This window comes from Galeopterus variegatus, unplaced genomic scaffold, assembly GCF_000696425.1.
Source record: "Galeopterus variegatus unplaced genomic scaffold, G_variegatus-3.0.2 Scaffold1327, whole genome shotgun sequence".
Lineage (NCBI taxonomy): Eukaryota > Metazoa > Chordata > Mammalia > Dermoptera > Cynocephalidae > Galeopterus > Galeopterus variegatus.
In genome coordinates, this window is record NW_007727438.1 from 149,404 (window position 1) to 171,656 (window position 22,253).

Genomic DNA, 22,253 nt, shown 5'->3' on the forward strand with positions numbered 1-22,253 from the left:
TGTCCCAGAAAAATTACCGAGGTGCCCCCTTTCTCTCAGAAGTGGTCCATTTTGGATGATGAATTCTATGGAGGGTTAGCAGAAAGAGGAGGGCCACTTGTTGCAGGTTTCAGGAGGTGGGGGCTGCAAGACACAGCAGCTGGAGACACTCATGCCCCTTGCACAGGGACAAACCTCAGCTGTGCACTCGGAGGTCCTGCCTGGAAACCTCTGGACAGCCCACTCACGGGAGGGTCAAGTAGGAGACCTGTGAGGGGACAGCTGGGCAAAATAGCATCTGTAAAAAATAGGTGGGTACGGGCCGGCCCGGTGGCGCACTGGATAGTGCGCCGCTTGGGAAGCGTGGCGGCACTCCCGCCCAAGGGTTCGGATCCCACATACAGACCGGTTCCCGCTCACTGGCTGAGCAAGGCGCGGGAGCAACACCGAGGGTTGCGATCCCATTGCCGGTCCCCGGTCCGGTACGGGGGCAACACTGAGAGTTGCGATCCGTTGCTGGACACGGAAAAAGACAGAAAGACAAAAAAAAAAAAAAATAGGTGGGTACAAGGACAAGAGACTGACCTGAGAGAAAGTTTCAAAAGTAGAACTTTAAAGCACAGTGCAATCTTGGAGTCTTCCCTTGTTTTCTGTGTTGTGTTGCTGCTCTCAGAATGGTAGTCCAGCCACAGTTCACAGGTGGAAAGGGGCCACATGGCCGTCCCCTGGGAGTGTTCTTGGAGCCTGACACCACGGTGCATTCAACAGTAGGGCGGCAGTCTGTTCTGTGTCCTTCATGCATGGCGCCCTGCACGGCACCAGTGGTCCAGAACGTGGTCGTCACTGAGGCTCAGATTTGAATTCAGAAGTACCCAGACATGTCTCCTAGAGCTCGTGATGGACCTCACATATTGGGGAGAGAGGGATCTTTGAGCTGCCATCATGTCCTCACATGTGGGGATTCTCAGAATCTAGTCTTGACAGTGATGAAGGCTTGGAAGCTGTATTAGTCTGTTTCTTTTGCTTATGACAGAATACCTAAAACTGGGTAATTCATAAAGAAACAAAATTCATTTCCTACAGTGTTGGAGGCTGGGAAGTCCATGGTCTGGTGAAGGCCTTCTTCTGGGTGGGGACTCTCTACAGGGTCCAGTGGCAATGCAGGGTGTCAGATGGCAAGGATGGCAAGGGCAAGGGCTGGAGCCCCTGACGTGCTCACTAACCCTCCTTATAAAGCCACGAGTGCCACTCCTACGACAGCCTGCTGAGCCACTAACACATCATTTATGAGGACACAGTCGTCACAATCCAGTCACCTCTTGAAGGCCCCACCTTTTGACGTGGTCATAAGTCTGATTTCCCATTCTCTTAGCACTGCTACAGTCATGCTTCAGTGAGTTTTGGGGAAACGTTCAGCCCACAACAGAAGCATTTCCCAAATGGGCGATCTGAAGAGCCTTGAAACAGGTGTGCTTTGGGGAGCTTCTGAGCTGGGAAAGCAGCACACATGGGTCCTGGGCTTCTAATAACCTGGCTGCTAACATGTCATATTGAGATTGGTTTTTGCCACGGGGAAAAGGTGTGGCCCCCACAGGATGGTCAAGGCATCTGTAGGCAGGAGCTGGTGGACTCCAGTCTGTGGCTAAGGGACAAGCCAGTCAGCCTGGGTTCCATCCCAGCTTTCAGTTTATGATCTCTTGGCCATGGGCAAGACCTGTTTTAAAACCACATGAACGGGCCGGCCCAGTGGCGCACTGGAGAGTGCACCGCTTGGGAGCGTGGCGGCGCTCCCGCCGAGGGTTCGGATCCCATGTGGAGACTGGTTCCCGCTCACTGGCTGAGCACAGTGCGGGCGCGATCCCGTTACTGGTCAGTAAAAAAGACAAAAAAGGAAAAAACAAGCAAACAAACAAACAAACAAAAACACATGAACATTCCTGTATTATCCACCTTGTCCTGGGCCAACTGCCCACGCTGACCCTAGTACGAACACAGACCAGGTGGGTGTGAGTGGACATCTGGGAGTGCTCAGACCTTCCAGAGAGAAGGGGTTTGGTCATAGAGAGGAAAGAGAGATGCTCGCCCTTTTGCACAGATCCTGCAGTGACGGGCACGGGCTGCCTCTTGGGGTCTTGAATCTCCTCTTTCTCTTTGCACATCAGGAGCGTTAACTCTGCACCGAGCCATCAACACTGTGCTCTGGCTCCATTTGTTTAACTTCCTCCTCCCTGTCTGTCTGTCCCTCTCCCTCCCTTTCTTCCTTCCTACCAGAAAGTCCTTGCTTCGTGATTTTTCTTTTTTTTTAAACCTGAGTCACATTCTATAACATCCACCTCAGGCCTGAAGCCAGCTCCTGGTGAACTTTCCTGAATTTCCAAACCTTCCTGAATGCCGGGTTCTGTTCTTTGTAGTCAGAAGCAGAGGCCCCAGAGACTCCTGCAAGGCCTGGGTGTAACTGCTTCTGTTCAGCAGCTAAAAGAGCTTCCAAAATAGGTGCTTTCATGTGTGGGCCCTCCCCTCACAGCCTCCTGTCACAGGCATCTGCCCAAGCCTGACGAAGCCCAGAAGACCAGGGCTCAAGGGCTGCCAGAAACGCTCAGGACCCACTCACTCCTCCCACCCCAGACCTAGGCGCCAGCCAGGGGCAGATCCGGCTGTCAGGAAGTCCAGGCACAATCTCTGGTGAACTTTGGATGGGACATGGGGCTTGAGGCTTGGGACATGGGCTGGGGTTCAGCAAGGGACATTTGGGTGGGGCTTGGAAGGGCTCTGAGCAGGTAGCCTCTGCTCAGTCTGTGCCTTTCCCAGAACCATCCCCTCTGGCCTGTCTTTGTAGCACCCAATAGCTGCCCTGGGTATGGGTAATTTTCATTGTGTTTCTGTGTCTTCCCTTCCCAATAGATTTTGGAGAGATTTGGGACAGCTAAAGATTTGCAGCTGGGAGTGGAGGGGTAGGGGCTGGTGATAAAGCCCGGGCCCCTTGGCAGTCAGTCACAGTTAATAGAATTATTTGTTTTGAGTTATGTGTCCCTCAGCTAGACCAGCACAAGTTTGGGCGGGATTTTGTGCCCAGTTTTCCAATACGTCTGTCTGCCCAACACTCGCTACAGGGCAAGCACAGCAGACGGTGCACGTGGTGGAGCCGCAGAGCCCTGTGTCTGAGTGAGCAGGTGAGCACATGGCCTCTGGCTCAGGTCCCAGTTCACCCTGGCAAGTAGACATGTCGCCTGTGGGTGGCCTGGCACAGAAGCAGGGTGTCCCTCAGCCCGAGCTTTCTCTCCAGTGGACAGGACACAAATCCAGCTTTCAGACAGCACCCAGAGGGTGTGGCCAGCCACATCCCTGGCCTCTGGCTCTTGTCCTTTCTGTCCCCCTTCCTCGGGCCCCTCAGGCCAAGCACGTGGCAGGCAGGTTCCCCAGGGTGGATGGAGCTGGTCCGGGAGAGGTCGGAGTCTCTGCTTTTGATTGTGTCAGTTCTCTGGTGGGAAGTTGGGTGGGTTCTTCAACCTTCTGGCCTACATTTTTTCTTTCAGGAACTTGGGTGGCAGCAGTTTGCCCTAATTCCTAGGAATATCCGTACTACATTGGATGAAAAAAAAAAAAAAAACTTTCTTAAGCTGGGCATGGTTGGAAGTGAGGTTCTCCACCCTTGGGGTTAGGGTGAGGTTCACTCTGTGCTCGGATGGCATTGGTTAACATGTCCCACACACAGCCCTTGGGGTTAGGTGAGGTTCATTCTGTGCTTGGATGGCTGGAGTAATCATTGGTTAATATTTCCCACGAGCAGCAGCTTTGAGAGCTCACAAGTGTCCCTGCCGGCCTTGCTGTCAGCTGGTTCCAGGCCTGTAGCCTCAAACTTGGCCACGTTTGAGAAGAGGTCAGATTCCTGAATCTCCTAGCTGTCTTATCTGTCCTCCCTGTTTCCCAGTAACGCGGCACCCAGGCCCCAGGTTTGTGGCTGGTCTCGCCCACTCTGTCACAGCCGCTCAGCCCAGCCTCCTACAATAATCCATCACTGCCGTCTCATTTGCTGTTTGCAAAGCACTTTACAGCCATTGCTGTGCGTGTCCCTCGTATTTGAAAAGTACTTTACAACTATTATTACAAGTCTTTCCTCCTATGTGAGAGAGGCTGACCCTTTTCCAAGGGTTGGGTTCCCACTGCCTCCCCAGTGATTGGATCACTCCCCGGGGTAACTAGTATGGGGTTTGGGGGGATGCCTCAGTCAGAAACTACACTTGCCCTCAGGGAAGTCCAAAGTGCCTTCACTGTGGAGGAATAAGGATTGTTGTTTCCAAGGCCCACACCAGATGTTAGTCCTGGTTTGGGGGCTCACTACCTGTCACCCCCACCTCCCCCAGAGAAGGTGCTAAACAGCAAGGTTACAGCTTCGGGGGAAAAGCGTAAATGCAACAGACATGAGACGGTAGGACCGTCATTTCCCCATTGTAGATTGGGAGCTGCTTGGAGTGATCAGATTTTTTTTCTAATTTATCAGATTTTTAAAAATAGGCAGTTATGACATGTCAGAACGTTTTTTGTTTGTCTTGTTTTGGCTTGGTTTTTTTTGATAAAGAAAAGTTCACACAATTCAAAGGTCCAATAAAAACTGCTTCTGGCACGACGTACAGGGGCGTTTTGTGTGCTGTGTTTTTCATTTAATATCGCGAGGTGAGCATTTTCCTCTATGGTTACATTATCTTTGTAATAATCATTTTAAAAAGTATGCTGCATCTCATCCAGCAGGTCGGACGGCAAGATTCTATGTTAGAAAATATGGAAACATCTGCAGATTTGGAGGTGTAGTGGGTCGTGGGGAGACGTGGGTGTAGCTGACTGTTGCCTTTAGGAGGCGTGGCCTTTGCCTCTGTCTGGAGCCTTCCCTGGGCTGCTGTCACAACACTGACCTTCTGTCCCCGGGCGGGGCTTCTCTCCAGGGCGGGCTCCCGTGCCTCCCGCCCTAGAGGAGTAGTGTCTGCCACCAATCTTTAGCTCAGCTGGGTATGTTCTAAAACTGAACTGAGTAATGTCATTACTTTTATTGATATTCAGGTCCAGTTTGCCCAACTAGGTCATTAGTCAGGCTCCCTCTTAGCTCCTTTGACATCTATCAGAGTGCTTAAATAGCAGATGCTCAGTAAACGCTCGGTTACAAATATGTATTTGCCACCCTCCAAAGACTACCTGGCCAGTAAAATAATTGCTTGAATGTGTAACCAGTTGAGGCAAGCCTTTGTGCTGACTTCTCAAGGCACGGGAAGGTGAGTAGCCAGCAGAGAGGAGACCTTGAAGGATGGGTGGCTAGGTCCTTTGATACGATTCTGTCCCGGCATATAAAACAATAAACGTGGAGAGAGAGAAAAGGGAATATATCTCCTTCAATAAAGAGGAACAGATTATAAGATTTTTGACTGTGGAGTTTAAGTGAACCAGAACTAAGGAAAGAAGCCAATTTGCTTATCTTTAAAAGGAGAAGAATGTGAATCTTTGTCCATTAGAGCAACATACTGAGATATTTATGAATGAAATGACGGAATGTGGTTTTCTTCAGTAATACAGGACGGGGGAAAGTGGGCGGAGGTATAGATGGAACAAGATTGGCCACAGATTGTTGGAAGCTGTATGGATGGTTAAATAAGAGTTCATTTTAATATTCTGTCCACTTCTAAATACATTTAAATTTTTTTGTGATAAAAATAGAATAAGGGTCACACTAGACTTGGACTGGAAAGATGATCTAAAAAGTTCTCCACTTCCAAGCCAGATTTAGGGCAGAATGCTGTGCCTTGGTCCAATTTTGAGATTGTAGTGCCATCTACTGTTCACCGCAAACACACAGCAAAATGACATTGCCAGCTTTTCCCTCCTGGTGGGGGCTATTTGGTCTGGGGTCCTTATTCTGTGAGCTCTGGCTTTCCTAGCTCCCTCTTGGAGTGAGACCCTTTGCCACCATCTTTACCTTCCATGTCTATAGAAGTTTACAGTTGACAAATTCCAATGGGATCCGTTCTCGCCCTGGGGAGATATAAGCTGGGACAGTTTTATCCCCTGTGATCTATATAAAGCCTGACTCAGAACTTCCAGAAGTCTCTCTCACTCCACACCATCCTCAACAGGCAGGGTTGCCAGGGTGGCAAAGGTTGTGCTGATGGTGGTTCAGGTGGAACGAGCTGGATGGGAGCCACCATTTCATGTGCTGCTCTGAAGGCAGGTGACCTTGGTGGAGGGTGCTCAGTGTGTCCCAGGTGTAAAAATAGCTCTTGTGTGATGGCTGTGCTCTGCTCCCTGGCCTGAGCAAACAGCACCCCACACCTGCACATTGTTTACTTGGTGCCTACTTGGTGCAGACATGCTGCTACCTGATTGCAGGTGCAAATGACTGTTTGTATACCCAGAGTTGGGGGAGGGTCCCCCACCACCCTCTTCTTCAACCTACATTCCCTTAGAGTAGGTAGATGGGCCACAGAAGTAGCAAAATGTGCAAACTTACACCCCAACGCTGGGTCCTGATGGAGGGAGAGCTCTTTAACCACCACCCCTCCGGAGAAGCTCCCTCTTCACTGGAGAAGAATCTACACTTGCTTCTGGCAGTAGGACAAGAACAGTCTGGAGACCAAGGTAGCTAAGTTTATGGACAGAAAATGAGGATGGCGTGGAGTGAGAGAGACTTCTGTAAGTTCGGAGTCAGGCTTTATATAGATCCTAGGGGATAAAACTGTCCCAGCCTATATCTCACCAGGGCGAGAACGGATGCAAGTGGAATTTGTCAACTGTAAACTTCTATAGACATGGAAGGTAAAGGTGGTGGCAGAGGGTCTCAGGTGCACTGCTTATGCTCTGTATTTGACATACCGTTAAGCAAGAAAAAACATCAAACTATGACACAGCAGATCATACAGATATATTGAGAGAGGAAAAATAAACTAACGAAGCCTTTTATGAAGAGCAGTTTGAAAGTTTCAAGAACTTAAAAAGAAATCTAGCTCCTTTGACTCTGAAATTCTACCTCTAGTGGAGTATCCTAAGGAATAACCAGAAACACACAGATTTATCTACAAAACTAGCAGTACTTACAAAACAAAAATTGGAAACTGGATAAAGATTAAGTAATAGTTGAGTGATAATAGTTAAACAATGATGCACTTTACTACGATGGAATGTGATACTGTGCTAAAATGAGACTGTAAAGACTTTCTAATGTGGAAAAATGCTTTGGCATTTGGTATTAAGCAAAAAAAAAAAAAAAACAACCAGGCTCAAAATTATATAGCTTTACCTCAACGAGGCAGAAGTACATGTCAACATATGAAGTTGCTAACGACATAATGGAACAAAATGCTCTTAATACTGGTGACAATCTATGTTTTCTTTACATATTTCGGTACTTTCTAATTTTCCTAAAGTAAATATTTATTATACTTTGTATTTGTATTCAAAGGGAAAACCAATCTTAATTTTGAGAAGGGGAAGAAAAGAGAAAGGAGGTGTGAGCAGGCCTCAGAGCTAGGAGAGAGTCTTGGGCTGTAGACTCTGAGCTGAAGGCCTGGACTGAAATCCAGGCAGGGTTGGATCTCGTGCTCCATGGGGCTCTCATGCTCAGGGATCCCTGCCAGGATCCCTGCTGGGATGGGGTTGGCCAGGAGTAAACTGTGGTCCTGAGCGTCTGTCCCCGCGGTTGAGGTCCAAGCAAGGGCAGCCCAAAGTGGTTTTCCTTCCTTCCAAGGAAAGGACATTATTTCTGTGATCTCTTGATTCTCAGATGCAAGACTGCTGGACATACACAAAGAATTCATCCTCTGTCTTTTCTGCTCTGTTTCCCCACACCCAGTAGATATGTTTGATGACTTCTCAGAAGGCAGAGAGTGTGTCAACTGTGGGGCCATGTCCACCCCGCTGTGGCGGCGGGACGGGACGGGACATTACCTGTGCAACGCCTGCGGCCTCTACCACAAGATGAACGGCATCAACAGACCCCTGATCAAGCCCCAACGCCGGCTGGTAAGCAGGTGCCTCGCCGGCCACGTCCAGCAGCAGCCTGGGGATGGCCACACCTCTCCCTCCTCTCGCCTGCCTTTGGGGCTCTCACCTGGATGGGAGGTTCTCTGGGCTTGAATATTGGCATTCGTGGGTGTGGGCTGAGGGGTTAGGAGAGTGGGTGGGTGGGAGCAACATGGTAATTTCTCCACCTGTAGTTAGCTGGAGCCAAAGGACGTTCCAGACCATTTAATCAACCCCTCAGTGCACAGAAGTGAAAAGCCGATGCCTCCCCCATGGCCACATGCTGTGTCTCCCCAGTGGGACCAGGACACAGAATCCTGGGTGTCAGTCCTGTGGCCTTGAGGGTCTCCACAGTCACACCACCCTGTGAGGAAAGCCAGCCCCGAGGCTGCTCTGTCACTGTTCTTAGCCGGACGCGTAAGGACACCCAGAGCCCAGGACACTTCAGCAGCTCGTGTCTTCCTGGCTGGGGAAGAGCGTGGGGCTGGGACTAGACCCAGAGTGTCAGCTTCTGGCTCCGTGCTCTTTTTTAGTGAATTTGAGTTTAAACAGCACCAACAAGGCTCCGTGTGCGCTGGGCAGCAGAGAGCGTGGAGTAAACCCAGACGCTCCCCTCTACCGAGTTCCTGAGGCCCATTTGGTCTCTGATGCCATCCGGATACATAGCTCCTCACCCACCACCCGTGCCCAGCACCTGCAGCCAGTGATAGTTCCACTTTGAGAAGCAGAAAGGCTTCTCCCTCAGTGCCCAGTGTGTGTCGGGTTGTCCGACATCAGGTCACAGGACTTGAGATGGGTCTTCAGTGCCTGAATGCACCTTCCCTCTCCCGCAGCAGAAGTCGTGTTCTCCTTCACACCTAGGAGGGACTTAGGTGGCGGGAGAAGCAGGTGCTGTGCCTGGTCTGAGACCCCACACAGACCTTCATGGCCACAGCTGCTTGGGTGCCTGCCCTTTGCTCGCGCGTGAAGGCTTTGCCCCCTGTGTTGCAGTCCGCCTCCCGCCGAGTGGGCCTGTCCTGTGCCAACTGCCAGACGACCACCACCACGCTGTGGCGCCGCAACGCCGAGGGTGAGCCCGTGTGCAATGCCTGTGGCCTCTACATGAAGCTCCACGGCGTAAGTGGACCCGGGCCCCGCCACGTCCCCGTCATGTCCCCACCACGTCCCCACTGCTGCATTCCCATTGCTCAGTTCTCACTTGTCTTCAGACTAGAATTCATCTTTCCCTTCTTCACAAAATTACTTAAATTTGGAAGGGAATCTTAGTGACTTTTTTTGGTCTCCTCCATCATTAACATTGTATAAGTGTAATTCCCATTTTATAGATGAGGAAACTATGTATGTATAGATAGTATATAGTAGCATGATATGTACCAAAGGTGGCATTTCCATTTTCATGGATAAAACAACAGCTTGTTCAAGAATAATCAAATTAACATAATTGGCTATTCATGTGGAAAACAAAAATAAACAGATGAATTAAAGGTATTAAATGAAAAACATCTTTGGAAGGAAATAAAATAAAAATACGAGGCAATAAAATACTACAACGAAAATACTAGGCAATAAAATAAATACAATAAAAACATCAGACAATAAAAATACTAGAAGAAAACAGAAGACCTTGTGGATGGGAGGAGAACTTCTTTTTCTTTTCTTTTCTTTTTTTTTTTGTTTGGTGCCTGGCCAGTAAGAGGATCTGAACCCTTAGGCCTTAGGTGTCACCAACACCATGCTCTTACCAACTGAGCTCAACAGGCAGCCCTGGGAGGAGAATTTCTGAAACAAATTTTTAAAACTCTTAAACCATATAAGAAAACTTATTGTATAAACATTTAATGTTAGTGTTATGGAAAGGGACACCTACAGAAACAACCAGGACACGCATACATTAGGAAAAGGGCTGATACTTCCAGAACACAAAGAACTTCTACAAAGCTCCCTATGTTCTGATTTGGAACAATCTCCATTATATAGTATTTTCTTTTTTCAAAAAAGCAGGGTGCAGAACACTTTATACAGTATGGCATCATTTTTATAAATAAAAAGGAAGAACATAACTTATATGTAGTTGCTTATGTGTACATAGAACACCCCTGGAAGAATACGTGAGGTTGGTTGCATGGGTTGCCGCTAGGAAAAGATGTGGGGCTTTGGGGAGCAAGGATTAGAGGGACACTTTTTTCACTGTGACCCCCCTTTGTACCTTTTGGATGGTCCATATGCAAGTCTTGCTTGTTCAAATATAAGTTAAACTAAAACAAAACAAGCAAACCCCAAACAGAGACCCTACAGCCTAATGATTGATCTTCCCCCCACCTCCCCAAATGGGCAAAAAGGTATGAACAGACAACTCACAGAAGCTGCCCAGAAATCCATCAACCAAGTGTGGACATGCTGGACCTCACTGAAAATCAGGGAAATGTAAATGAAAACAACCATGAGATTCCCTAGTTTGCCAATATATTTGACATGAGTAAAAATGTGTGATAAGATCTAGCACTGGCTTGAATTTGGTGAAATAGATAGTGTCATGTATTATTGATTTGTATGTGTATTACTGCATATATTCTTCCTGGAAATTAACTTAGCAGTACTTATTGAGGTTAAAAATACACATATCTTTCGATCTACCAGCTCGTTGGGAAACTAGCCCATAAAAAAATAAAAGGACCAGAGCATGATGATGTTTGAACCGTTTATTGCTGCAGTGTTTGTAGTGGCAAAGACTAAAAATAACCTTAAAGCCTCATAAAGGAACAGTTGAATATATTATGACACATCCCATAATGTGGAATATGTTGGGCAGAAGTTAAAAAATAATAACTTTAGAGCCATATATCTTGCCCTGGAAAAAGCATATTGAAAGTAATATGTGTGGGATGACCCCTACTACAGGTGTTGGGGGTGCACTAGCCACACACACGGGTTAGATGGGTGGACGGACAGGTGGATGGATGAATACATACACACATACCTACATACACAGTACATACATACATGTTTTGAGATTTTAAAAAAATTTAAGAATACATAACAAGCTGTTAAATCCACTTGCCTCATGGGGATAGGATTAATGATGGGGGGTGGGAAGGCTTGTTACTGAGTCTCATGCATCTTTTCATGGTTTCTTGTTATAATAAGCAATAAAAATGGCTATAAATATAGTTAAGAGATTAATAAGAAAATACATATATTAGAATGAAAGTAAGTATATTAAGTACTTGTTGATGGGCTGGCTGTTTAGCTCAGTTGGTGCAAGTGTGGTATTCTAACACTAAGGTCAAGGGTTCAGATCCCCATACTGGTCAGCCACCAAAAAAAAAAAGTTGTTGAATCACTGTAAAAATGAAAACAGAGAAAAAACCTTTGGGAGGAAAATAGTTAAAGAAACTATTGTTCTTCAACAGGGGAATGGTAACACAACTAATAGGGAAATATTATGTATTAATATTATGTATTATTATAGGTATTAAAAAAGATCGTGTCTTCAAAAAGCAAAAATAGAATTACCCTGTGATCCAGCAATACCACCTCCAGGTTTGTAGCCAAAAGAACTGAAGGCAGGGTCTTGACAGAGATACATGTACACCCATGTTCACAACAGCCAAAAGGTGGAAACACCCCAGTGTTCACTGATGGATGGATAAGTAAAAATGTGATACATACAAACAATGGAATATTATTCAGCCTTAAAAAGAAAGGAAATTCTGACACATGCTAATACACAGATGAACCTTGAGGACATTACGCCATGTGAAATAAGCCAGTCACGAAAGGACAAACACTGTGATTCCACTTACATGAAGCTCCTAGAGTGGTTAAACTCACAGATAAGAGGAGGAGGGTGGGTACCAGGGGCTGCAGGAGGGGAATGGGGGGTTGTTTGTTAATGGTTACAGAGTTCCAGATTTATAAGACACAGAGTTCTGGAGATGGGTGGCGGTACTGCTGGAGCACAGTGTGGATGTGCCTGACACTACTAAACGGTACACTTGAAGATGATAAACTTCACTACAATCGGAAAAAAAGTGTGCTGAAGCGAGTGGGGATAGACACAAGGGCAAGATTCTTCTGAAGTCAAGATGGGCTTTCTGAGGGCCAAAGGTGGGGCGGGGACACCTTCCTCCACAGGTGGGATAAGCTGGGAGATGGTGGGTGGGGTGGGAACGCTGCCTCGTCGGACTGACAGCTGAGGGGCAGGTTCATGCTCGCAGGTGTGGGTGCGCTTCTCTTAGCCGGTCCACACGTCTCTGCAGCTGCTGCTGCTTGTCTTCCCATATTTGCAGGTGTGGCCTTCATTAGGCCCACGTGGTAGACAAGCACAGAGCAGACCAGGGGCTGAAAGATTTGGCCTGGCCTGAGAGACCAGGAGTAGGAAGGCACCGTATCTAAAGACACAGGAAAGACACCTGCGGCCTGCTCCCCAGTGCTCATGCAGGCACCTGCCTGGCCCGAGGCTGTGCCTCCCAACGCCACTGCTCATTCATGAGAAGTAGGTGCAGGAAAAGTATGGGACAGTTTATCTCCAGCCCCGGCCCCATGGTGCCCGACAGCCGTGGAAACACCCCCATTTGCGCCAGCCAGTCCCAGTGCAGTGCAGAGCCACTTTCAGTGCAGGGACTGTATGTCTCCACTCCCCGGACTGTCCCAGTTTATGCCCATTTTCCTGGCATAGTTATTAGCAGCATCCTTGTTTTCAGTGTCACGTGTAGATGGTAACAGCTTTGGCAAATACTCTTGCTTGAAATGCCTGCCCTGTGTCTACTGGACAACCTCTTACATCTCAGGCGTCACCACCTCCCTTCACAGCCCCGTGTTCTCCTCCTGCCCAGCCCAGGACAGGCTTTAGTGTGTGTTCTGTTTCCCCCATCACCTACCAGTCCTATTATTTCTACCTGTATGTCTTCCCACTAAGCTGTCAATTTCTGGAGGGAAGGAATTTTGTCTCAAATTCTCTACTTCAGGGTCTGGTAAGATACCCACCATATAACATAGGTGCTCAAAAAGTTTTTAAAAATTGAATTGATTTCCTTCTCAGCAGGAATTCTTGGGGCCTATGCACCCAACCTCTCCCCAAGGTTTGTAGAGGGGTTTGGTACATGCTGCTTTCTCAGTGAGCACATGCCTTGTACAGAGGTAAAACCACATATATTGACTTGTGACCTTTTAGGTCCCCAGGCCTCTTGCGATGCGGAAAGAAGGGATTCAAACCAGAAAACGGAAGCCCAAGAACCTTAATAAAGCTAAGACACCAACAGGTGAGGAAAGATCTGTGTGTAACGTGAGAAAGTTGGCAGCCCTCAGAGTGTGTGAGAATCGTGTTTTCTGAGTCAGGCGGGCCAGCCAGGCTGCAGGGGTGTAACATCGTCCATCCCCAGCTTCTCAGGACAGAACGAATAATCCAGTAAAAAGGTAACATTGTCAGTGAACATACTGGGAACTTCTGAAGCAGGCTCGACTCCAGCTGTGGTCTGACGATTGCCAGTTGCAAAGACTGCCCAAAGCCTGGAGGAAAGAGGAAGTGGTCCCTCTGTCTTTGGTGCTGGAGGAAAGAAGTTACGTGGTCCCTCCTCCATCTTTGGTGCTGTGGCCACCCAAAGTCTCAGTTTCTTACCATTCTCCTTGGACTCATTGGGATCTAGGAGGACAGGGTCCCACCAGGCTCGTTCCCAGCAGATTGATCTGTAGCCGGTGTGTAATCAACATCATGTAGGACTGTGTGCGTTAGAAAGCCCCTTCATAGATGGTATCTCAGTGATCCTTACAGGAGCCCGATGAAAGTCAGTTCATTACCTGCTCTACCAATGAGCAAGCTCAGGCCCGGAGAGTCACACAGCTGCTAACGGGCAGATTGGGAATTAAAACCCAAGTTTTTATGCTTTGGGGTCAGTATACCACTCTGCCTTCCTAATTTCTAGATTAAAAATAGGGGCTACTTACATCCCCTCCCAGGGCATTTCCTCCTCAGCACTCCTACAAATTAAGGATGTGACTGTGCTACAGTCACAGAGAAAATAAATTGGCTGGTCTGATGGAAAGTTTATCTTCTAAGCTAAGGCATGAGAAAGTCAGATAAATTGCCCCTTTCCACTACCGAGAACATGACCAAAGTTCTACTTGTTTAGATGCAGCAGTGGCCTGCCCTTTCCGGCAGGTATATTTCTTACCGGAATTTTCAGCATTTCACACCAGTGGTCTCCGCCTCTCTTCCTGCTCCCCCTGCATATAAGTAAAGCACATTTTATGGTAATTCATGTCCTTACATGTAGCAATCACAGGTAGAGCAGGCTTCAGGTGTACAATCTCCTATCTAAAATTTCAAATCCAGAAAGCCTAGATTTGGCAGCAAATCCTAATCTGAACAGACATGAAGTTATTTATAGTCTATTTATCCCAATTAGTGTGACTATTCATGTTTTGCTATAGGAATATTAATATATTTAATTATGAGGTGTTGTCCCAGACCCTGCTGGAGGCATTCTATGACATACAATATTTGCATTAAAATTTTTTTTTCAAAAACTTTTGAATCCTGAAAGACGTGGCCTCAAGGGTTTGGGATCTGCTACTCCTGCCTCATTTTGAGAATGGTTGCCCTCCACTTGTAGGGACCCAGATTCTCTCCCCAGCAAAGGTAAATAAAGCCATCAGCATAGCCCTATCCTGGCCCTTTCAAAGGGCTGCCGTTCATGTGTCCCTGCCCTGGTCTGTGTGTCCCTGCCCCTGGTCTAGATGTGCTGACTCTGCCTCATTCCAGGTCCTCCGGGCAGTGAGAGTCTCCCTCCCACCAGCAGCGCTTCCAGCACCTCCAGCAATGCCACCAGCAACAGCAGCGAAGAGATGCGCCCCATCAAGACAGAGCCCGGGCTGTCATCCCACTACGGCCACAGCAGCTCCATGTCGCAGGTACACTCATGCCTGCACACGGGGAGGGAGGCTGCAGAGTCCCAGTGGCCAAGCGAGCACTGGAGTGTGAGTGACAGCCAGCTCCGGAGATGGCAGAGCACCACCCTGCTGAGCCAAAAGGCCCCCACCTCACGGCCACTCGAAGCCCTCTGCGTCCCCCAAGGCCAGGGGTGTCTGCACATGCCGTATTTCACACATCTTATCAAGCAACAGAGATCTGGACACACAGATATTTAGTGGCTCCTCTAGGCCACGGCCTTTGGGGGAGTCCAGGAATGGGCGCCCAGCACAGGAAGGAGGAAGACCACACAGCTACAACCTGAGTCACATGCGGGGGTGGGGTGCACAGTTGTGGGAGGCTGGCGGGTGGTCTCTAGACAAGTCTGCTTCCTACTGAGGGGTGGGTGGACCTTGGTCCCAAAGGATTTTAACAAGAGCAGGTGAGGATGGAGGACTCTGCTGTCATGGGCAAAGGATTGGAGACCGCAGATGGTGGGGGGCTGCAGGCAGGAGATCCTGCTTCGTGTGCGTGTCCAAGGAGGGCCCAGCAGTGCTTGCAGCTCCCTCTTGCAGTGATGGGATGGCGTGCCCACGTCCCTTCCCCTTTCCCTCTGTGATTCCCTGTTCTGGAGTCAGGATGCTTCAGGCTTGGTCATGGTCTCCCTTTACCAGCCCCCGCTCTGTCTCTTCTCTACAGTTAATTGAGCAAGGCCATGTCCTAAGGCGCTTTTTACTGTCAGGGAGAACCTGGTCTCCTGGAACCAGGAGTACCAGGAGCCCATTCTGGGCAGGGGGATGATGTCTCCATCTGAAAGCGGAGATGTGATGGTGGTAAGACTAGAGCCCTCTGAGAAACCACATGCACAGACCTACTGGGTCACAGCCCATGTTGTATAATGTGCTCAGAAGCAGACGAGGAAGCACCCAGACCCTTTGCACCCAGATCTCAGAGAGAAGTGATCTTGGTCCCTTTCCTAGGGGTGGGAGCTATCCTGGGGGCATCTGCGTAGGGGCCCCCTCCCCAGCCCAGCCCTGCTGAGCCCCCGCGAGTGACACCCTTTGCCTCATCGCATGCCTTCTGCTTTGCAGACGTTCTCTGTCAGCACCGTGTCTGGCCACGGGCCCTCCGTCCACCCGGTGCTCTCAGCCCTGAAGCTCTCCCCTCAAGGCTACGTGTCTCCTCTCAGCCAGTCGCCACAGGCCAGCTCCAAGCAGGACTCTTGGAACAGTCTGGTCTTGGCTGACAGTCATGGGGACATAATCACCGCCTAACCTCCCCTCCTTCCTGCCTCAAATTCCTGCATGGACCTGGGACTTGGAGGGCAGCAGAGATGGGGGCTCTGGGCTCCCAGGGGCTGGCCTCTGTCTGGGAACAACTCCAGAAGGACCACTGGGAAGAAACTTGAAGTCAACGGCCTGGCTAGGGGATGGGGGTGTTGGATCTTCTCAGATGCCTTTTCAAGGTGAGTTTCTGGAAAGAGCCCGACTTTGACACAGAAGAGCCACCCTTCACCACGAACCACGAAGCCTCTTCCGTGGGTTGGAGACTTCTTCTTCATGCTCTGCCCCCCATCCCGGGTGAGAGACAAGGCATCCTTCTGCCCTGCTTTTTCACCGCTGTGGCCTAGGATGGTGGTTTTCCATGGTGTTCCCGGCACCAGGGGTCTGGGAGTGGGTGGAGGGCAGGGCTCTGAGGCCCTGTCCAGCCTGAATGAGGGCATCTGGTGGACATGTACTTGGACACAGCAGACCCTGTGGGCAGTCCCCGTCCTGCTCAACACTCCCCGGGGGCATGGCATGGCCCTGCATCCCCAGCACCAAAGCTGACCCCACAATGACCAGGTGTCACGCAGATGTTACTGAACGCTCCCCGGGAGACGGAAGGCGGCCGCTGCATCACAAACAGTCCGGCTCCATCAAAACGCCTACCCCGGTTCCTCCCTCTGCCAAGGGCCTCCCCTCTTTGCTCCTCTTCGCCCCCAAGGCCTCTTAAAATAAAATCCCTCCTGCTGTTCCGAGTGATTCAGCTCTGCCTTCAGCCTGTGCGTGTCTCTCCCTCGGCAAAACGAGAGCTCGGCAGTTCAGCCACACAGCACCTCTGGTCCACCCCGGCATCCTTCCCTCACCCCATCCCACATGGGGTTCTAAGCAGGAACAGACATTCTGCTGCCAAAGCAAGGTCGGCCAACACTCATCTCAGCCTCCAGGTCCTTCTGGAGAGTGACGGGCAGACACTGTCCTGCTCGGGGGCTCTGTCCCACTTGCTCTGCTCCTGCAGGGGCTGCAGTCCTGTGGCCATGGGCCTGTTGGTCAGGCAGTGGCCGAGTCCACAGCACCTGGACCTGCATCCATTCCCTTGCAGAAATCTTTGATCCAGGAGGTGAAAAGCCAGGGGTTTTACAATGTAAGTTCAAGGCAGAAACGCAACAAAACAAAACACATGGAAAGAAAGAAAATGGCCCATACGCAGACCCCCCAGCCCTGACCTGCTCTGGAATTCACCTGCCTTCACATTGTTCCGTGTCCACCCGTGATGCTGGGACACACGGAGACTCCACCTTCGTCCCTGTGATCAACAGAGCTGTACTGTGGCATTATTCTGTCTCGCCCCAAATACCGTGCCCCATTCTCAAATCCCACTGGCTGTAGCAGAGAACATCTTTGAACCGAGATTCTGTTTTAATCATTTACATTTCTTTCTTCCCGAAGGCCACCCTCATGTACCCTCCCTAACCCACAAACCTGTTAACACTGTCTTAAGGTGAAATGGCTGTAAAATCAGTATTTAACTAATAAATTTATCTGTATTCCCCTTTCCCTTCTCCCTCAGAGGTCTTCACTGAGAGGTTGCATGTGGCTGTCCTTTCGGGCTCTTGAGCCACTAAGGCCTCCACTGCTCCTAGAATGAGTTTTCTCCCTCTGCTCATTCCTGGCAGCTGGCCAGGGCATCCTCTGCAGGTGGCCGCAGACAGGTCACCTCTGGGCTTTGATTTCCCAGGAGAGGCTTGGACCAGCTGCTCACTAAAGTTCTGTGTGGCCCAACAGATGCTGCCCAGGGACAGGGGCATCTTTAGAGCCTCCTCCGGCCCCTCCTGGTTTTAGGGGTGTCTTGGAGGGTGGCCCCAGCAGCTCTGCCGTCTCCCACTCTTCCTTTATGGTTTGAATCAAACAAGCCCCGAAAGGGGCAAGAGATGCTCCACAGCCATGAGGTGGGACTGAAACTTTCTTTCCTTTATCCATGTTGTCCTCACCTCGTCAGGCTATAGTATTGCTTAACTGCTTCACCTTAAAAGTACGTGGTGTACGGCCGTATCACCCTGAGTGCGCCCGATCTTGTCTGATCTTGGAAGCTAGGCAGGGTTGGGCCTGGTTAGTACTTGGATGGGAGACCGCCTGGGAATACCGGGTGCTGTAGGCTTTAAAAAAAAAAAAAGCAATGGTCCTAAGGCCACCATCTGGTTCAGTACCTGTGGGATGGGATCGGATGAGTGTCATGGTGTCCTGTCTCAGCTGACTGCCAAGCCTACTGGGCAATTGGGGTCATTTAACTTTTCATAGCACCCCTTTTATTTTTCAGCAGGTAAGAACAAAACAAAACTATAACCATTATTCTATTTAATGTCAGAAAAACTTTTAAATTTAGTAAGGAATAGCCAAAAACCTATTAAGGATTTTGGCTGATATCCAGAAGGATGAGTAGCTCCAGTAACTCCAGTAGCAAAATAGATTCAAAACCAGAACCAAAAGCTACCAGGACTTAGGTCGGCCTTAGGAAGGCCATGTTTGCTCTTGATGAAGTCTCAGCTTAAACATTGTCTGCCACCCCCTTTTAGGAAGGGCGTTTGGGACAAAATTATGTGCAGTACCAAAAGGTGGACCTCATTCCTCACTATCACAATTTGTACTTTACCCTAACAGTATAATTCAGCCTCCTTGCCCACCGATGACGTGGCAGCTTCCCCAAACTGAATACACCCTTAGGGAAGGTGGAGCTGCCTGAGTCAGGACACTTATTATCAAAGACATGGCTTCCAGGTGGCTGGGAAGAGGCTGGGCAAGGGCAGGAGTGGGAGAAAGGACAGCGTCTCAGAATAAATGTTTGGCCTTCTCATGGGGTGAGCGAAGTGGCCAGTGAGTGAGTCCATGTAAGAAGTCCCTCACATGACCTTACAGTCACACCTCTGGCCATGACAACACCTTTTGAAGGGTAGGTCAAAGCATTTAGCGGGTGGAGAGAACCAATCCTGAACACTGGCTTTTGAGTGCCTTTAAGGGTGGTGAGCAGTAGCAGATTTAGCTGTAATTATGGTTGGCTGGGGTTGACAGTAATGAAAATAAGTTTATATTTGTCGAGCACACACCAAATGCAGCTAGGGTGGGAGCATTAGGATGGGCTCCCCTCCCCAGAGCCCGCAGAACTTGACATACTGACTTGTGTACTGAGTGTGTGGCACACAGCCATTTGGAAAGCTTGGAGTGGGAGTGAGTATTTTGTTTTCGGTTTGTTTTGTGTTATTTTGTGACATTGAAAACTACTCTTCAGGGCCGGCCCCGTGGCGCACTCGGGAGAGTGGAGCGTTGGGAGTGCAGTGACACTCCCGCCTCGGGTTCGGATCCTATATAGGAATGGCTGGTGCACTCACTGGCTGAGCGCGGTGTGGGCGACACCACACCAAGGGTTGCGATCCCCTTGCTGGTCACGAAAAAGACAAAAAAAAAAAAAAAATACTCAGACTGCATTCCTGCCTTGCTTGAAGCTAGAACACAAATAGGCCATCACCCTGTATTCACACAAATACATGTCATCCCATAACCAAGGGCCAGCCTCAAAGCTTCAGGGTTTAGCAAGGGACAGAAATCTCTGTCATCTGTCTGACCCTTGACACTGCTGCTCTCATTTCAGTTACCGAGGCCTATGTCCTTTACCATCCAGGGGCATGATGCCACCCTACAAGTTCTGGCTCTGGTGCGACTTATATTTCCCCTCCAGATAGCTGCAGCAGTGACATTTGCAAAAAGGCTATTTGATAACGTGAGAATGAAATGATCAAAGTCAAGGTGACATTAAGACAGACCTAGTTTTTCAAAGTCTAGTTTTTTCTGCTCTGTGCATTGCTAGCTCTCTCTGCTGGCTGAAACCTGGAGACTATGGTTTACTTTTACAGACAGCAGTGACCACAGAGCTGCATTCCAGGTTGAGGAGAACAGAGAAGAATCAGAAAAAGCCTGTGAGGCACCCGGTGCTTGTTGTTGCAGGCCCAGGTGGGGAGGTTTTTAGATGGACACAGGGAGGGAACTTCCCCCCTCCCAAGTGAAGGGTGGAAGATGAGATGACCCGCCCACCCCCATCCACGTCTCTCTCTCTCTCACACACACACCCTGGATATATAAGAGGTTTTAACTGAGTGCACCAGCAGTTGCAAATACTTTTCATGTCAACGGGCATCAAAGTTGCAGCTCGGGCCGACCCCGTGGCGCACTCGGGAGAGTGCGGCGCTGGGAGCGCAGCGAAGCTCCCGCTGCGGGTTCGCATCCTATATAGGGATGGCCGGTGCGCTCACTGGCTGAGCGCGGTGCGGGCGACACTAAGCCAAGGGTTGCGATCCCCTTACTGGTCACAAAAAGGACAAAAAAAAAAAAAAAAGTTGCAGCTTCCTGGTCAGTGAATCTCTAATTGAGGAGTTAATTCAGGAGAAGCTCAGTACTAGTACACAACACTAGTTGACTGTTCTCACAGCAAAGACACTAGTCTCCTGTACTGCCTCTCAAGATGAGTTTGGAGGGCTCGCTGCTTATAACACCGAGGTCAAGGGTTCAGATCCCTGTACTGGCCGACTGTCAAAAAAAAAGTTTGCTCAAATGAAATGAGTTGCCATTAGAAATGTAAGAAAATTTGAAATTTATCATTCCTCCTCTGTTCTTTCCCTTTAGAAGTCAACAAAATGTGAAAAAAAAATCCGTTATTTCTAGAGTTCTTGATTATCTGAAACTGTTGAGCTGGGATGGAGGATAGATGTGATAGGAAAAGGCTGCAATAGCAGAATCCTAAAAAGACCTAGGGCCAGGATTCTGGCACAAAGCACTTGGTGATGACACGTAACATGCTTTTCATCTGAAGGAGTTGCTGAATTATCCAGAGAGCTCCCCAGCACTGCTGTCCTAGGACAGGTTGGAAACACTTTCAGGAAATCCACCCCACTTCCCCCATCTGTGATATCCTCAGCAGAGCACCTTTCCTTGGAGAGTTCCTTAAAGTGGCTTCCAACCTAATGACAGCCAAAATGCCCTTTACCAACTCCCAGTCCCACCAAGTTTCCATGTTTTTTTGTGTTATTTTTTGGCAGCTGGCCGGTATGGGGATCCGAACCTTTGACCTTGGTGGGTATTATAACACCATGCTCTAACCAACTGAGCCAGTTGACCAGCCCTGAGATAGCTTTATCTACATACTTTTGGAGTTTTCCTCATTTTTTATAGATCAAAAACATAACTGCATGTAAATTATACCTCAATTTTTTTTTTTTGACCGGTAAGGGGATCGCAATCCTCGGCACTGAAGTGCCCCAGTCTGGTAATTCCAAGACCTATCTTCTTGTCCACATTTGGCCATGGGCTAGCGGTGTGGCTTTAGGCACTTCACCAAGATTGTGAACTGTAAAAGGCTTGCACTGGAGACCTCTGAGGTCCCTCTGAGCTGTAAGCAGTCTGTGAGAGCTAAACTAATCTGAAATTATCCTTGCTGTCTCTATCATCGTACAAGGAGGAGGAGGAGTCACCTTTCCCTTTTGGTCTTCCGCCATGCTGTGAGGATGGTCAGGAAAATGCATACAGAATTAATCCCCAAAGTTGTGCTGAGTTATGTCTAGTGTCTTTGGACCAGCAGCCATGATATCACAGAGCAGAAGGAAGCAACGCCCTTCTGCCCCTGGGTCTCACACACTCTTGTTGGTACAGAGGAAACCTCAGGAAAATGCTCCTGTGGAGATTCAAGATTGATGCTCTCCATGTGGAAAAAAGTACCTTTATTGTGACCCAAGTAATGAGGTTAAAAATGGCGTCAGAGGGCCGGCCCGGTGGCGCACTGGATAGTGCGCTGCTTGGGAAGCGCGGCGGCGCTCCCGCCCGAGGGTTCGGATCCCACATACGGACCGGTTCCCGCTCACTGGCTGAGCGAGGCGTGGGTGCAACGCCGAGGGTTGCAATCCCGTTGCCGGTCCCGGTCCGGTACGGGGGTGACACTGAGGGTTGTGATCCGTTGCCGGACACGGAAAAAGACAAAAAAAAAAAAAAAAAAAAAGGGGGCAAAAATTATAAAACCAGGGAGCACAGTCCCTCAAAGTAGCCCACTTGGAAAACAACTATTAAAA

At 49.2% G+C, this 22,253-nt stretch overlaps 1 protein-coding gene across 1 annotated transcript in view; it reads left to right on the forward strand.

Moving 5' to 3' along the window:
* Positions 1–17,701, forward strand: part of GATA4 (GATA binding protein 4) — a 73,869-nt gene extending 56,168 nt beyond the window's left edge. Inside the window, exons 2-6 of the mRNA XM_008576320.1 lie at positions 7,811–7,977; positions 8,968–9,093; positions 13,151–13,238; positions 14,738–14,886; positions 15,976–17,701. Coding sequence (XP_008574542.1) covers positions 7,813–7,977; positions 8,968–9,093; positions 13,151–13,238; positions 14,738–14,886; positions 15,976–16,158 — 711 coding nt within the window. The 5' untranslated portion in view covers positions 7,811–7,812 and the 3' untranslated portion in view covers positions 16,159–17,701. The remainder of the gene's footprint in view (positions 1–7,810; positions 7,978–8,967; positions 9,094–13,150; positions 13,239–14,737; positions 14,887–15,975) is intronic.
* Positions 17,702–22,253: the final 4,552 nt, after the last annotated feature.